We start from the raw sequence: 15,482 nt of genomic DNA, 5'->3' as shown, positions 1-15,482 counted from the left end.
CTTGCCTACCAGAATTGGGTGGGACACTGTATCGAAGGCCTTCTGGAAGTCCAAGAAGATGACATCGACTTCCTTCTTCCCATCTAAGCTCTTTGTTACCTGGTCATAGAAGGAGACCAGGTTAGTCAGGCAGGATCGGCCTTGCACAAACCCATGCTGGTTACCCCTCAACATCACTTCCCCTGCAGGGCTGTCACAAATGTGGCCCTTGATAATTTTTTCAATATAGTACTCATCGACTTATTTCATCCAGAAATGATGCATTTACCATTTTTTAAAATGCTGCAAGTTTTAGCACAGGTTCTCTACAAATGCACTTTTAAGTTATACTTTAGCTCCTACTTAAAGTGAGTACAAACTATGCCTGATATTAGTACAAAGCCAAAAGGTTCATGATTTACCATATAGTTAATTGGGCTGAGGCTCAGCAGAGTCAACAGCGTTTCAAGCCATGGTAACCCCACAGCTCAGCACTGCTTGCTCCGTGTGCATGCTCCAGGTACCCCTCACAAACCATCCATGTGCTAATTAGCACCCCACTCCCCATGACTGAAGCTGGAGGCTTTTGTCATAAGTTCTGGGATCCAACAATAATTTATATGCAGATAAGGCATAAGGGAACCTGGTCTAACTTTCACCTTATGGAGGGTAGGGCCACACTAATCATGTACAACAGGCTGCAGACGGCGTGACAAGAGATTCTAAGTGAACTGCTTAGGGCCCCATTTAGGGATGTTTGTGAGACATTTAAGGCTTGTGAAGAAACAGAAATAATTGGAAATGGGAAAGAAAGGTGCAGCTCAGCGGTGAGAGTGAAGAGGAAGTAGAAATGTATTTAATATAGTGGTGCACCATGACTTGAAAAATTGTCAGCGCTGAGGGGGACTACGTTCAATGGACAATACCATACGTCTTATTCAGATAGGGTGTACTTACCTGTTCTTTGTGATAGGTTGTCATCAGCATCTCTGCCTTTTGCCTAAGATCAAACATTTTTGGCACCAAGAATGTGTCATGGCTGGTTGCAGCCTTTTTGATGCGAGCCTGGTATTGGAGTAGCTTCAGGCCTGATGCCAGTTCCCTGTGGACGGAACACCCACCCATTTATTTTAAGGGCCAAACAAAAAAAACCCATCAACATGTTTGTCTCATATGGGCGATAGTCTTGTAGTCATGCTCAGTGTTGGCTGCATTTAATCAGCTTCATAGTTAATTTCCATCACAGAGCACATGCTGCTTTTAGCAGCAGTTCAGAGATAGGCAATTTAATGCAGTTTCCTTGTAATGCAAATGTAATACAAGGGGATTATTTCCCCCATGTTGATTGAGGAGGACAGACCTCATCTTATATTCAAGTAAATACAGTATATTATATTGCTGTTAGGGATGCATTGTTAAAGATTTTCTTGGCTGACATCGATGGCTGATTATTAACCAGCCATGTTGGCCGATACCGATCCAATAGCCAATTTACAGGAATGCAGCCAGGCAGCTTGGAGAGCAGTGCCCTGCTGGTAAGTCTGGGAGAGGGAAGGGGGGAGGGTGGGGAAGGGGCATGGGAGAGGAAGATCGAGGCCCCCACAATGAAGGAGGACATGGGCCAGGGTCAGGTGCTGCCCAGCCAGGGTGGTGAATGTGACCCCAGAATGGGGAGCGGGGTGGACTTTGGGTAGTTCTCCCAAGGGGCACAAGCAATGGGAAGGAAGGGCAGCTCCCCACCACTGCATGCACCCTCAGGGGAGGATTTGTGTGGGGTTGAGAGTGTTTTCCCTGCTGCAGGCTCAGAGCCAGGAGCTGCACTGGCCTCTTTCTGATGGGGGGTAGGCGCAGCTGTGTGGGGCAGGGGGCAGCACTGGGAGAGGGGGGGTACGGGGCAGGCTCACCTGCACAGCAGGTGGTGGCGGCACTGGGGGGAACTTGGGGGGGACTGGCTACCCCAAAATTCCCTGTAGCCCCCCCATAGCCACCCATCCCAGCACCACTGCCACCACCATCTGCCCTGAGAACAGCCCCAGCCCAGGCCTCCTGCTAGGAAGAAGCCAGCACAGCCCCTGGCCCTGAGGCTGCAATGGGCAGCCTGCCCTTGCCCCATTCACAAATCTGGGGGTATGTGCCCCTGCATACCGCTCCACCTCCCCATGCCCCCTGGATGAGCCACCCATGGTTCTGCCCCATGGTCTGCCTTGGGGTCACATTCACTACCGTGGCTGGGCAGTGCCTGGCCCTGCCCCACTCCTCCCCTCACCGTGGGAGCCTCAATCTCCACTCCCATGCTTTTTCTCTCCCCTGTGCCCCTTCCCCTCCAACAGACTTACTGGCAAGGCGCTGCTCTCCAAACTGCCCGGCTGCATTCCTGGCCATGTGCATGCTGTTCCTGTGTGCATGCATGTGGCATCTATCAGTGACATCAGCCAAAAAAGCCCATCACCCATAACATTAATTTTTCAGTGCATCTCTAGTTGCTGTAGAAACGATGATGATATTTATACACCATCATTAATGAAAATAGACCTTTAAATATAGATAAAAGCTGTCTCACTGTTACAGGCCTGTTTAAAAAAGTGGAGACAAATGTTAAACAGTTGAGCCCCTGTACTTGTCATCTTATTGAGATACAGCAAAGTTTAGGTGTTCAATTTAATTGGCCTTGCAGGCCGGATCTGGTGTGTGGGGTCAGCCTGCAGGCCAGATCTGGCCTCTTGAGCTGTGTCATCTGGTCCTTGGGGCTCCCCCTGGGTCTGGAAATCTGGTGGTAGGATAAGCAGTGGTAGCAATGCTGCTGTCAGCGCTCCCCTGCCACAAGATATCCAGACCTCAGAGGAGCCCACAGGCCATGTCAGTCATCCTTGGTTTAGAGGCACAGAATAAAATTTGTGAATTAAGGCAGCCGGCCCAAGTTAAGACAGTTGTGCAGTTGGGGGATGAGGAATTTTAAGTTTGTGCCCCATTGCCCAAACTGCATGACCTGCCATGTCAGACATGCATGGCAGGCTGCCTAATTCTGGGATTGAGGCATAAAATTCAGTGAACCAAACCCCTGAGAGCCTTTCTCTGATGTCAGGCTCAAGGTACCTGGACCTTTAAAAAGAATGCCTCTTTTAAATTCCCTGGGCATACCGTATGCCCAACATCAGAGAGAGCTCATGGTGCACTGAGGTTTGCCAGGACCCAGCACTTCAAAAATGCTTGAAGAACGGGCTACAGGACAGGACTCTTTAGGGTGTTGTTTTTCTGCAAACCTGCATCCCAGTGCCAACAATCAGCAGTTGTTCGTATCCGTATCAGGACCGTGACATTCCCTAACCAGTAGGGGTGCACCAGTAGAGATTTTGGGGACCGATACTGATAGCCGATTTTTAAGGAGCCATATCGGCTGATACTGATCCGATTTCTGATACAGCTGCGTCCAGCTGGTAAGTCTGTAATAGTGGAAGGGAAGGGGCGTGGGGGCAGATCAACATCCCCCATAGTGAGGGAGGGACTGGGGCTGGGGCTGGGGCAGGTGCTGACTGGTTGGCGGTGGTGCTGGGAGAGGGGTTATGGGGGGGCTGCAGTCACCCCAGATTTTGCTGTAGCCCCCCTGGCCCCTCCTCCCAGTGCCGCCACCAACCACCCCAAGTGCAGCCCTGACCCATCCCATGACCCCCTGCTGCACCGGTAAGAGCCAGCTCACAGCTGCAGCCTACCTTGCCCACACTCCACGTAGATCGCAGATCCGGGGGCACATGCTCCCCATCCCATGCTCTCCCAGGTTACGCGCAGCAGCAGGAACCCCTCCCCTCCCTGCACCCCCCCAGACAAGCCGTGGCTCTGTCCAGCACCCCTCCCCGCCTGGGCAGTGCTTGCCCCAGCCCTACTCCCTCCCTCATCACAGGGCATTAATTTGTCCCCCACGCCCCTTCCCTCCCCCTTCCCCTACAACAGACTTACCAGCTGCATGTAGTTCTTCAAGGTGCCAGGCTGTGCTCCTCTCTGCCTATGTGCTGTGCTGCGGCTGTGTGCATGCATGGGCATTTATCTGCCAGAATATTGGCCATATCAGGCCAATTTCTGATGTAGTCAATTTTCTTTATATAGGTGCCAATCCAATATTGGACCAATGTATCGGTGCACCTCTGCTAACCAAATTCCAGACCAGGAGCTGTCCAGGTTCCTGTGCTGACAGTCATCTGATTGTCAGCATTGGGATGATGAGCATTCCACATGTTCAGTTTATGGCACCAACCACAAAAATGTTACGCTTTTCTTTGTGGAATCTCTTAGCGGTGGGTTTGTCTTTTTATAGCGCCATAAATGCAATGAACATCTGGCATGGTATTATAGCATGTTTAACACTTTAATCACAGCAGAAATATAATGTGTTTTTGTTTGTTTGTTTGTGTAAATAATTCTGAGTATGTTAATTTGTGGTAAGTGGGAAGAGATGAGTAAGTGATAGAGATATATTAAAATGCTACAAAGAAGACTGGTCTGATGTATAACAACTAGGGATCTCCGGAATTCATGCTGAAAGCGCGTAGCAGCTTTAATCTTGGAGTTTCCCCCGTGTTGCCCCTTCCTCTCCCCCCCGCCCTAGGCTGCTGATTGGTGAAGGAGCCCTATTGTTCTCTGTCTGCACCTGATGCCTGGGAGGTAAAAACTGCAGCTGCGGTATCAGGTGCAGGTAGTGAGCAACTGGGCTTCTCCGTCAATCAGTGGCAGGGGGTGGAGGGGTGGAACATCTTAAAGATGATTAAACTGCTCATCTTAAAGAAGCATCTGTGCCATGTACTTTTGGTGTGAATTCTAGAGATCCTTAATAATAACTTCTCTCTGGAAACAAGACCTGGAGGCCACAAAAGATTGAATCAGTGAAACTTGCTGTCACAACATATTATTGATTCAAATTCCTGGGTAATGGTCCCCTAATATCCATTTAGATGAATAACATCTGTATGTGCCATGCTGTTACATCCTAATACATTCAGTGTGGAAGAAATCTCTCCTCAGTGTATGTAGTTGTACTAATTGGTACCTCATGAACAAGTAACTGCACTGACCAGCAATGTAGCTGCTACTGGCCTGTGCAGGTTATTGAACTAAGAATTATGAGATAATTGCTTTGGTCCAGTCTCAGTATTTATTTGAACTAAGTTCAGAGTGTGGTGCAGTTAATAAAGCAAATGAGTTTGTAGTAAATGAGATTAGAGAAAATGAATGGTTTTAGTTCAGATACAGAATGGCCAGGAGATCTGGATTCTATTTTTCCCTCTCAGATGTTGTCAGATACTGAAAATGAATTTCATAAATACACTGTAAGATTTTCCACTAGAAAGTCCTGTGTCAGTAGAAATTATTTCATGCAATGATTACAAGATATCATGTGTGGGTTTTTTATGTTGCATTTTTAGGCTCAAAGATGACGGTGCAGGAACGCCTTATGACAAAGAGTCAACAGCAATCATAAAATTAAATAATACAACTGTTCTTTATTTAAAGGAAGTGACAAAATTCCTTGCTCTTGTTTGCTTTGTTAGAGAAGAAAGCTTTGAGAGAAAAGGTATTTTACGTTTTATACTATAACACTTACTTTTACTTCATATTTTTTGAGTCATCTAGTTAATGTCTTATGCATTGGAATTTCCATTTGTACTAATACAAGAATGTTTTTGTTTCTAGCTTGGCTTGGCTTGCTTTTCACTGTACTTTATTGGCAGTATCACATGCATTTGCAACATGCTATGCACAGAATACAAGAGAAAATTGTTGGTGTCCTTGACTTCTTAGCAGGATGAGCAATTCTCTTTTCCCTGCCTCTGTAATTGCATTATTAAATTGTATTTTGGGAAGGGGCAGCTTTTTGATCTTTGTAAGTACAAAGTTTTTAGATAACTACTGTGATCCTTTTCAAGGTCAGTGCCGGCAACTCTAGTTCACTATCGAGTTGTTTACTTACCTGATATGTGTTGTTGATCTTAATCATATTTCTTGGATACAATCCATTGCTGTTGGCACCAAACATCAACGCTTGACACTTGGACTGCAGAAAATAAATTGTCATCTCCACTCCTGCTAATGAATAACTTACATATATGCTATTTTGGATTCACTGAGGACTTAGCACTCTTTATAGAATTCCAGTCACACTAAATGTCTTAACCATAGAAGCGTAAATGATGTTATATGGATATAGTGTCTCTGGTGTGGTCAACTCAGAATACCTCCTTACCACTTGAGCTGGGGTTGGTGTCTATATTAATTCTATATTGGTTTTTAACTTAATATTGCAACTTATGCAAAAAATAGTAGCCACAAAAATGTAAAATCCCTCCCATCCTCAGTCCATTTTTTGTTGTATTAGCATGCCAGTGTTTTATACCCTCTGCATTTATCCTTTTTATTGTGGCCTATTTTAAAACTGAAAGGTTATGATTAACATAAAACATGTTAATGTAAAGTATGAAAGACAAATTTTCAAAGAGAAAACATACTAAGCAATAGCACTTGATAGGCTTTGTCCACAGGCATGTGGTCTTGTCTTCATTATTTATATTTCATGTTTTAAACAGTTTCCTTTCTCTAAAAACAAAAGATTCTACTAAAATGTAGATTAATGTTTGGCACCTTCCGTCTTATGTGTAACATCTTTGTTTGAACTTTTGTGAGGGGAAAACAATTCCTGGAAAAATAAAAATAAAAAAACACCTGCAGATTTAAACTACTTAAAATAATGTATCATTTCCTGTTTTCCACTTTAATTTTCCTGACACTACAGTACTGAGCTAAGAGAGCTTATGGCATTAACCTTGGGTGAGGTCATGAGCTCTGTGCTAAATTCTAAAATTGTAGCGCAGTGTTACAAACTGTGTCACTCTAGTCTTCATATTGAACACCAGTAGGCTTTTACAGTTTTTCTGTGTTTATAATAGTGAGATGTCCTTTCAACCCACTCATGTGATTAAAGTGTGCCACCAGAGTTTCAGAATAAGATTTTTCCGTTTGGCTAAAAGGTAATTTAGCCAGTTCTTTGTTGGTTTGTTGTTGGTTTTGAACTAATCAGTAAAAACTTTCTATTTCTATTTTACATCCTTTTTAATGAACATGTTTTTTATTTTAACAGACTAACTTGAAGTTAAACTGTACTTTATGAAAAGTTCCTCTATCTGGGGGCTCTGTTGAAAACCTACCACTTCTCTGAAGTTCTCTTCTGGTCTTAACATCATCTGCAAACCTCTCTTTTTATCTCTTTCCAGATCAGTTATTAAATATATTAGCTTTGGCCCTCAGAGGAATAGAATGGAATTTTTAGTCACTCATCAACAGGGATATGGGTTTTCCATTTCCCATGGAAAAATGGAGAAAAGCATGGATTCCCTGTTTTTATCGGAGAAAACGTGGATTTCTCTTTTTAGCAGAGAAATCTGCGGATTCTACACTTTTGCAATGAGTTCTTGCAGGCTGGCACAGCTCCAGCCTGTAGGAGCCAATTGCAAAAAGGGCAGGAAACCCCCAGCCCTGGCCAGACGGGGAGGGAGAGGGGGGAGGGTAGAGCCGGAGTCTCTGAGGCAGCCAAGGCCGGGCTCAGGTTCAGACTCACCCTTCGCCCCTGGAGCATTGAAGGAAGTGGGGCTATGGGGCAGGGCTGGGGAAGATAGTTGGGGGCTGAGAGAGCGGGGGTGCTGCTGGCCCCAGGTAGGAGCAGGTGGGAGCAGGGCCAGGGGGTGAGGGCAGGGGTACCCCTCTGTGGGGGCTTTGCAGGCAAGTGATGTGGGGCGCAGCGTGGTGGTGCCAACCACGTGCGGGCCACGCACATGCCGCCCAGCTGGCTGCCTGGGGAAGGAGGAGAGGGAGGCTGGCATGCAGCTGGAGCACAGCTCAGTGACTGGCTCTGCAGCCATGGCGAGAGATGGGGGATGGGGGCTTGGGCTTGCACATGGTGCTGCTGTTTACCTGGAGGCTCAGTATGGCAGTCATGGCCACTGCCTCCAAAACCTCCCGCTGCCACCGTGGAGCTCTGCCTGGAGCTGTGTGGCCGGTTGCCAGGTGGCAGTGGCAACATGGTGGTGGTGCATGGGCAGCATGCAGCCATCCACACCACCACTCTGCGCCACTGCCTCTGGCCGCACAGCTCCGAGTACGGCTCCGCTGCGACAATGGGAGGTTTTGGAGGCAGAGGCAGTCAGCGCTGGCAAGGGCAGTCCTACAGGCAAGCGGCAGCAGCCGCCTGTGCCAGCAGTGACTGGCTCTGCCTCCAAAACCTCCCGCTGCTGCCGTGGAGCCATGCTTGGTGGGGATGGCTGCATGCTGCCTGGCCACCACCATGCTCCTGCTGCCACCCTGTGGGCAGCCTCAGAGCTACAGGAACAGCTCTGCGGTGCCACCAGAACGTTTTGGAGGCAGCGGCCGTCACCGCCATAATGGACCTCCAGGTAAGTAGCACTGCCACGTGCAAGCCCCTGCCCCCATCCCTTGCCATGGCTGCAGAGCTGGCCACGGAGCTGTACTCCAGCCTCATGCCAGTATCCCTCTCCCCTTCCCCTGGGCAGCCGGCTGGGCGGCACGTGTGCGGCTTGCACATGGCAGACACCATGACACTGTGCCCTGCATCACTTCCCTGCAAAGCCCCCCAAAGAGGGGCACCCCTGCCCTCACCCCCTGGCCCTGTTCCCAGCTGTGATGTGCCACCTGGAGCCGGAAGCACTCCCCACTCCCTCAGCCCCCAATCATCTTCCCCAGCCCTGCCCCACAGCTCCCAAGCCCCACTTACCTCTAGGATCTAGGGGCGAAGGGCATGGCTCCACGGTGGCAGTACTTGCCTGCAAAGCCCCCCCACCCTGCGTGCAGATGCCACTGCGGAGCTGTGCAGCTGGTTTCAGGGCACGGTGTTGAATGCAAGCCCTGTTTCACCCCCTGGCCAGGCGGCACATATGTGGCTTGCACACAGTGGTTGCCACTGCACCGCTGCTCCCTCGACCTGTACCACTTGCCCACATGCTGCTGCCTCACCCTGCACCACTTGCCCACAAAGCCATTCAGGTGGCTGTGGGATGGTAGCGCAGGGCGCAGTGGCAGAGTTGCGGTGTCAGCCTTTGTGTGAAAACCTTTGGTCAGCATGTATGTGGCCCTGTGGCAGGGCACTGTTTGTGCCTGCTACTCTAAGGGCCAGAAGACAGCAGCTGGAAGGTGCCTGATGTGGGCAGCCATTTTAGATTCAGGGCTGTCCATATAAACAGGGCATTTTGCTGCTGGGAGGCCAGGCAACAACATTGCCTGGCTGCAGGGCTGCTGGTATCATCTGGAGGTAAGGGAGGAGCTGTAGGGGGTGGTTACGAGTCTCCTGGTCCTGGGCATAACCTAAAACTGCACCCTGCTGGGGGTGGGTGGCCTGGTGGGGCTCTCAGTGGCGCGGGAGCCCCCAGGAAATACCAGGCCAGTTACCACCCTTTTGAAAGGCGGGTCGGGGTGCCTTAACTCCTAGCCCCCACAACCGGATGTGTTACCCCCTTTGTAGGGTCTAGAAGGTGGACCCCAGAGAGAGAGAATTGGGCCATAGACTCAGCCTATCTTGACATCCCCTGACTGGTCCAACCTGGGGCCAGGACTGGAAGGGTCGAAGGGCCGGGGTGCACGGCGAGGGATGCCCAGAGCTGAGGGCCTGGGAGTCCAACTGGCCTGGAGGTGGACCAGGGCCAGTAGAGCTGAAGGTCCCGGGGGGACCACACCCATAAGGGGGAAGCAGCTTAAGGAGCTATGCAGCTGGGAATGAAGGCAGAATAGGCTGCCTGAATGGAGGGATCTAAGTGGGGTTCAGCTAGTAGCATTCTGGGGCCCAGTGTGGGGCCGGTGATATAACAGCTGGATGCCATCTCTGAGGCTTGGGGTGCGGTGTAGGGGAAGAACGGAGCCACAGATAGCGCCCCCTGGCATCGGGGCAAGAAATGGGTAGCCTCCCGCTTAATTAACATTAATTAAATAATTAACAACAAGGCATGGCAGGCAAGAAGGCAGGCGGTTAGTCCAGAACAGGTGGGCTAGCCACAGTGAGATTGACTCGGAGCAGGCCCCCTGTTACAGGCCCACAGAGTGGAATCCCTGCTCTCACCCCTTCACCCTGCTCCTGGGAGTGGGCACAGGAATACACTCCCCCCCACTTCTTGATTTACTCCCCTAGCACCTTCCCTTTCTCCTGCACTGCCCTGCCCCTTGCCCTGTCCCTTCCCTCGCACACAATTACCTGCTGGGGTGGGTGTCAATGTCTGTGTCTCCATGTCTGTGGGTATGGGGGGCTGTTACGAGGGGCATCAGGAGGGCTGTTGATTCTGTGGGGGGGGAAGTGCGGGGCACCAGCAGCACTGGGAGGGGCTGTGGGGGGGCATTTAATTTTTATCACGGATTTTGGGTTTTTAATCAGAGAATTTGCAGTTTTTAATCAGAGAAAACCAGGATCCCTGCTCATCAATAAACAGCTAATAATTCCATTAAATGTGCTTTTTGTACTACATGAAAGACTGTTGTCTGAAAGATTCCTCAATCGTGTCCCATTTCAGATACTGTGCAGTACACTATTTTGGTATTGATATATTTAAGCTGTATTCTTACTATTGGAATAATTGTTTTTCCCCTCTGGTTTAGGATTAATAGACTACAATTTCCACTGTTTTCGCAAGGCCATACATGAAGTATTTGAAGTGAGAATGAAAGTAGTAAAATCGCGAAAACACCAGAATCAGATGCAAAAAATCAAAAGAGCCACACCTAATGGAACACCAAGAGTGCCACTGTAACTAAAGTCCTGCTAGTATTGTTGACAACAAAACATTTCTGCATCTTGTTGCACTGATTGAAGTGGAAGAGAAGTGGGACTGATACAACACATGGATTCTTCCCTAATTCCTCCCAACCCCCAAAGCACTGTTTTGAACATTTTTATCCAATCTGTTTTTCATATTTACAGTGAGCACTTTGAGCAAAATATTGTATATAAACACTGAGATGAACACATGTTGTAGTAATTTTCTTAATGCTGTAAACTTTTTCCATGCCATATTAAGCATAATCAGCTATGGTGGACTTTGTATTGGGTACATAATTTGCACTTTTTTCTTCATGGAGATGAATTTTGATAAACTTTTTATGCTGATTTTCATGCATGGTGTCAGGTAAAATGTATGCTGTAGTTTATTTACATGCTGCAATCAAATTTATTAGTAAACAATCAAGAAAATGTGATACAGTGACTTTTAAAAGATTTGATGGCATTCATACAAATTTAACTTCATATATTTTACAATTTCTAAACTGAAGTGTTGTTTTTTTCAAATGTATGATAGCAATAAAAATGTTATCAATGATCATAATTGGTAAATAAACACTAGTTTTGTAAAACCAGACCTTTGACTAAATATTACCCAGACTTCTGCATACCACTGGTAATGTCCTCTCTGTTGGGTACTGTTTATTGTTTACTTTAATATACATCACTAAACTATTTTTTATATAAAGATTATTATTCTGTAAAATTTCTTTATGCCACATTGGTATTTTATAAGATTTCAAGAACAGCCTATAGTATGTAAAGGGTTTACTGTAGATGCTAAACTACTTTAAGGTGGTGAGCTTTTGCAATCAGTAGAAGGGAAAAGTTTGTACAGTTTCTCTGTGTCACTATTTCAGTATATCTAGAATTGTATTTTAGAATGGCAGAGTTGTTAAGTTGCTCACATTAGATTTTGATCCTGCTTTCTACACTTGACCTGTACCTCCCATTGAAATCAATGATGGTTGTTTTGAATAAGGACTGAAGGGGAATAGACTTCTGTAGTAAAATGCATAGATGAAACTAGTATTTTAGCATTTGGTTATGGAGTAGTTCTTATATGGAGTTAATCTCCACCTTAAATGGGAGTGATCGGGGAAAGTAAAATTTACATTCTCAATCCTATGTTCATTTTATAGTTGTTAGTTTAAGATGCCAGCTCCTTCATACTAGGAAGGGCAACTCTTGTGCCTTTCAGTTACACCTGTTTATGATCATGGTCTTGCAGTTGCTCTGGAATATGCTGTTGGATCGAGTAGTGCACTTGAAAGTTAAGATGCATATTTTTCATTGAAGTAAGTTATGCTGCTGTACCTCACGTTGTGAATTAATCAAGCAGTAGCCTAAAACTGTTTAGTGCACAGATCAAAATCAGTGTAAGTTTTGTTGAAAATGCAGATGCTATACTTCTTTATGAAGTTAACTTGGAACGTGGTATGCAGTTTTTCAGATTCTTCTATTGTGCCCATGATCATGTATGCAGAGTGCCAGGCAAGGGGGAAGATAGAAAGTGTAAAGAGAGAGCATCTGCTTTCAGCCCTTCACTGCTGCCTAACATGCACAATTTTTTATTTATTGTTTAGATACATTTTGGTTCCTTTGATTTGTCTGTTAAATAGAAGTGGACTTTTTAAAATACTGGGGTTATCCAATAGATGGAGCCGTTCTAGTCTGCTAAATAATATTGTGAAAAATACAATTCCAAATGATGCTTTTCAGCTCTCCAAGCCCCTGTTGCTGTCTGTTGCACCTAAAAATAGTGGAGGCATTATGCCAATGTGACGAATAGAGTTGTGCTAAAGGGAAAGCACTCTAGAAAATACCTGTAAGTGGATGCTCTTGCCAATTCTGCCCTTTGACAATAAGTATTGTTTTTGTCCTGCAGAGGCTGGGGAGGAAAGCTGCTTAGGCTATCTTTCCCAGCCTATATAGTAAAGCCTTCCCTGGAGAGTTTTTATAGCAATATCCAATGAAAGCCCCTTGTACTTGAAGCATTAGCAATTATTTAATGGCTGCCTCATTCACGCTCCACTCTTCAGTGCTTCCATCTGAGATATGGCCATAACTCAGGCCATAGTGTGTGTATATTAGTCTTGAGATGACTGTGAGACACCCTTGTGGCATAGTACTGGGATTCATGACTTGCTGTAAGAGATATATGACAGGGCAATATCACCTCCAGTGCTCCATGTGTTGGACCAGATTCTTCAAAGAATGCTTTTTTGTTTGTTTGTTTGTTAGTTTTGGGGGGGTTTAGGTGTTTTGGGTTTTTTTTTACCTGCCATAGAGAGGCTACCAAAGGAACCAGCCTAAAAGAGGTTAGTGTTAAGATATCTGTCTTATGTATGCCCTTCATGCTTTTTTCCCCCACTAAATATATATACTCACAATCATTGTACACATAGATACACTTTTTTGTATTTGGAGATGCTGTCACTTTTAAGCCTTATACTTAAGACTGAGTTGAATATTATAGTGCCCTCTACAAAATCATGTAAGGTTACAAATTATGACACCGGGATGACTTGCTATCATACAAACTATTAATTGGATATCAGGGTAAAAGTAGCATTTTCGGATGTGTTTACTTATGTTGGATTACTAAAGCTTGAGAGAATGTTGAAAATAAAATTATTCTTGTTTTTGCATTGTCGCTTGGATGAAGATGACTTTGTTCCATTTTTGAATTGGGAAGGTTCTCATAAGCTATAATAAGTATGAAGAAGTTGAGTGGTAAAATGCCAGGGTGGGGGTTTTTTTTGTTTTTTTAAACCTACTGTTTCTAGTCTTGATTCTTCTTTTAAATATTATGGTTGGTCTCAATATTGTGTTTAAAAAGCAGGAGGGAGAGGGAGATTCTGTTTTCTAGGAATCTTACATTAGTTTTATGTTAAGGAATTTTTTTTGCAAATATTTCCTGCTGAATTTGAGAAGGTTTTATGGAGATCTTTTAAAAAATGTTAAACTTTGAAAAATTTCAAACAGCTAAAATTCTTTTTGTAATATGACAGGCAAGGTTTTTTGGGTAGATGTGATATCTTGTATTAGACCAACTAAGTAGTTGGAAAAAAGTTCTTCAGGTGTAGGGAGTTTCTGCTGGTCTGAGACTTCAAGGAATGAGAAAAGCTAAAAGTGTGGAGGGATGTCAGTGAAAATGTAAATAAGTGGAGATAAGACAAAAGGAAAAGCCAGGGAAGGGAGGGGGAAGAGAGTGGGGGAAAGAAAAAGTCAGAAGGAGACAACAGAAGTTAAATACAAGGTGAAAAACACGTGGTCTATGAAAAATGGAATAGTTGGAAAGCAGGAATGGGAGAAGTATTTGTAATATTTTTGTCATATTACATTTTTGTATAGTATTTGAAAAATGACTCTCATAAACCTTATCCATTTTTAAACACCATAAAATTAAATCAATAAACTGGAGGGTCAGTAAACAATACTAAGAAAATAACTATATAGAGAGAGTATTAGTTGTTTGCTTCTAGGGATTTCTTGGATAGGATTAGAATTTATAGGATAATTTAATAGTCATAATAAGTTAAAACCATGATAATAAATTATGACCGTTTGGATGGCTTCATACACATGTAAAGCTTTAGTGGCGATTTTGAAGAAATAGATTGTCTGACATCAAGGGAAAACTGGGTAATGCAGAACATTTGGTTTATCAAGGAAAGAATGTGTCAGACTTAGTCGATGGCTCTTTGTGACAGAACTTTTTTCCCCCTTCTAGGCAAAGGAAATGTGTTAAGTCTAAACCAGGGGTTCTCAACCTTTTTAGCCTCAGGGCACCCTCCATACTTTTTGGAATTTAGAGACACCTCACTGAGAAACACTGAGCTAAAAATGTAGCTTGTGCCAGGTGATGGTGGCAGGGGCAGGACCTCATACTTATGTGCCTGCTTTTTCCATAGTCTTCCCCTTCTGTATCTGAATGGGCAAGCACAGCCCTGCCATTGCGATGGCTACTCTGGCAACTAGAACCACATACACCCACAATCCCTCCTGCCAATCCTGTGTCAACCTGTCTGTATGTGCGCACTGCAGAGTGCACTTCTGGAAGCACAGCAACCAGCAGCTAGGGCAAAGGCTGCTGGAAGGGGCAGCCGTGCATGCTGCTTTGCTGCAGTACGCTGTGGCCCTTCCCAATGCCATAGGTGCTGGGGGGCCTTGGCAATTCAGTTGTGAATCACTGGTCTAAACTAGCTGGACTTCAGGAGGAAGTGAGAAGATGACTCAAAAGAAGAACAGCAACAGGTAATATCGAAAGGGGAAGTAGCAGGCTAATGAGAGATTTTCCAGTAGATAGGCTTGTCCCTCATCTTGTATCAGTTTTGTTGCTAGCCATAGCACAAGAAGTAGGAGTGCACTAATGAGTTTCTCATGACACAAACTAGGGAAGATTAATAGGAGGTTTGGATTGCCCTACAAAAAGAACTAGATGACTTGTTTAACAAGAGTAATAGAAATTGGATAAAATTAGATGAAAATTCAGCAGTACTAAAAGTGGGGATATGCGCTTTGAGATTATTAGCAAGAATTTCTATTAGGTTAGGAGTTCATCAGTTAGAAGTAATGGGGTGGATAAGGACCTGGGTGTACCAGCTGATCAGAGAATGACTATGAATTGCTAATGTGATGCATTTCTGAAAAAAGCAAATACCTTTATGCTTCATAGGATTTAATT

General features: G+C 45.3%; 1 protein-coding gene across 1 annotated transcript in view; it reads left to right on the top strand.

Annotated features, from left to right (window-relative positions):
* RRAGD (Ras related GTP binding D) overlaps positions 1-13,447 on the top strand; it is a 29,288-nt gene extending 15,841 nt beyond the window's left edge. The window contains exons 5-6 of the mRNA XM_019537746.1: positions 5,391-5,539; positions 10,612-13,447. Of these exons, the coding sequence (XP_019393291.1) occupies positions 5,391-5,539; positions 10,612-10,763 (301 nt within the window). The 3' untranslated portion in view covers positions 10,764-13,447. The remainder of the gene's footprint in view (positions 1-5,390; positions 5,540-10,611) is intronic.
* The last annotated feature ends 2,035 nt before the right edge of the window (positions 13,448-15,482 follow it).

This window comes from Crocodylus porosus, unplaced genomic scaffold (assembly GCF_001723895.1).
Source record: "Crocodylus porosus isolate Cpor-Errol unplaced genomic scaffold, CroPor_comp1, whole genome shotgun sequence".
NCBI classification, from domain to species: domain Eukaryota; kingdom Metazoa; phylum Chordata; order Crocodylia; family Crocodylidae; genus Crocodylus; species Crocodylus porosus.
Note: the sequence above shows the minus strand (reverse complement) of the source record. Positions and strands in the feature narration are given on the sequence as shown.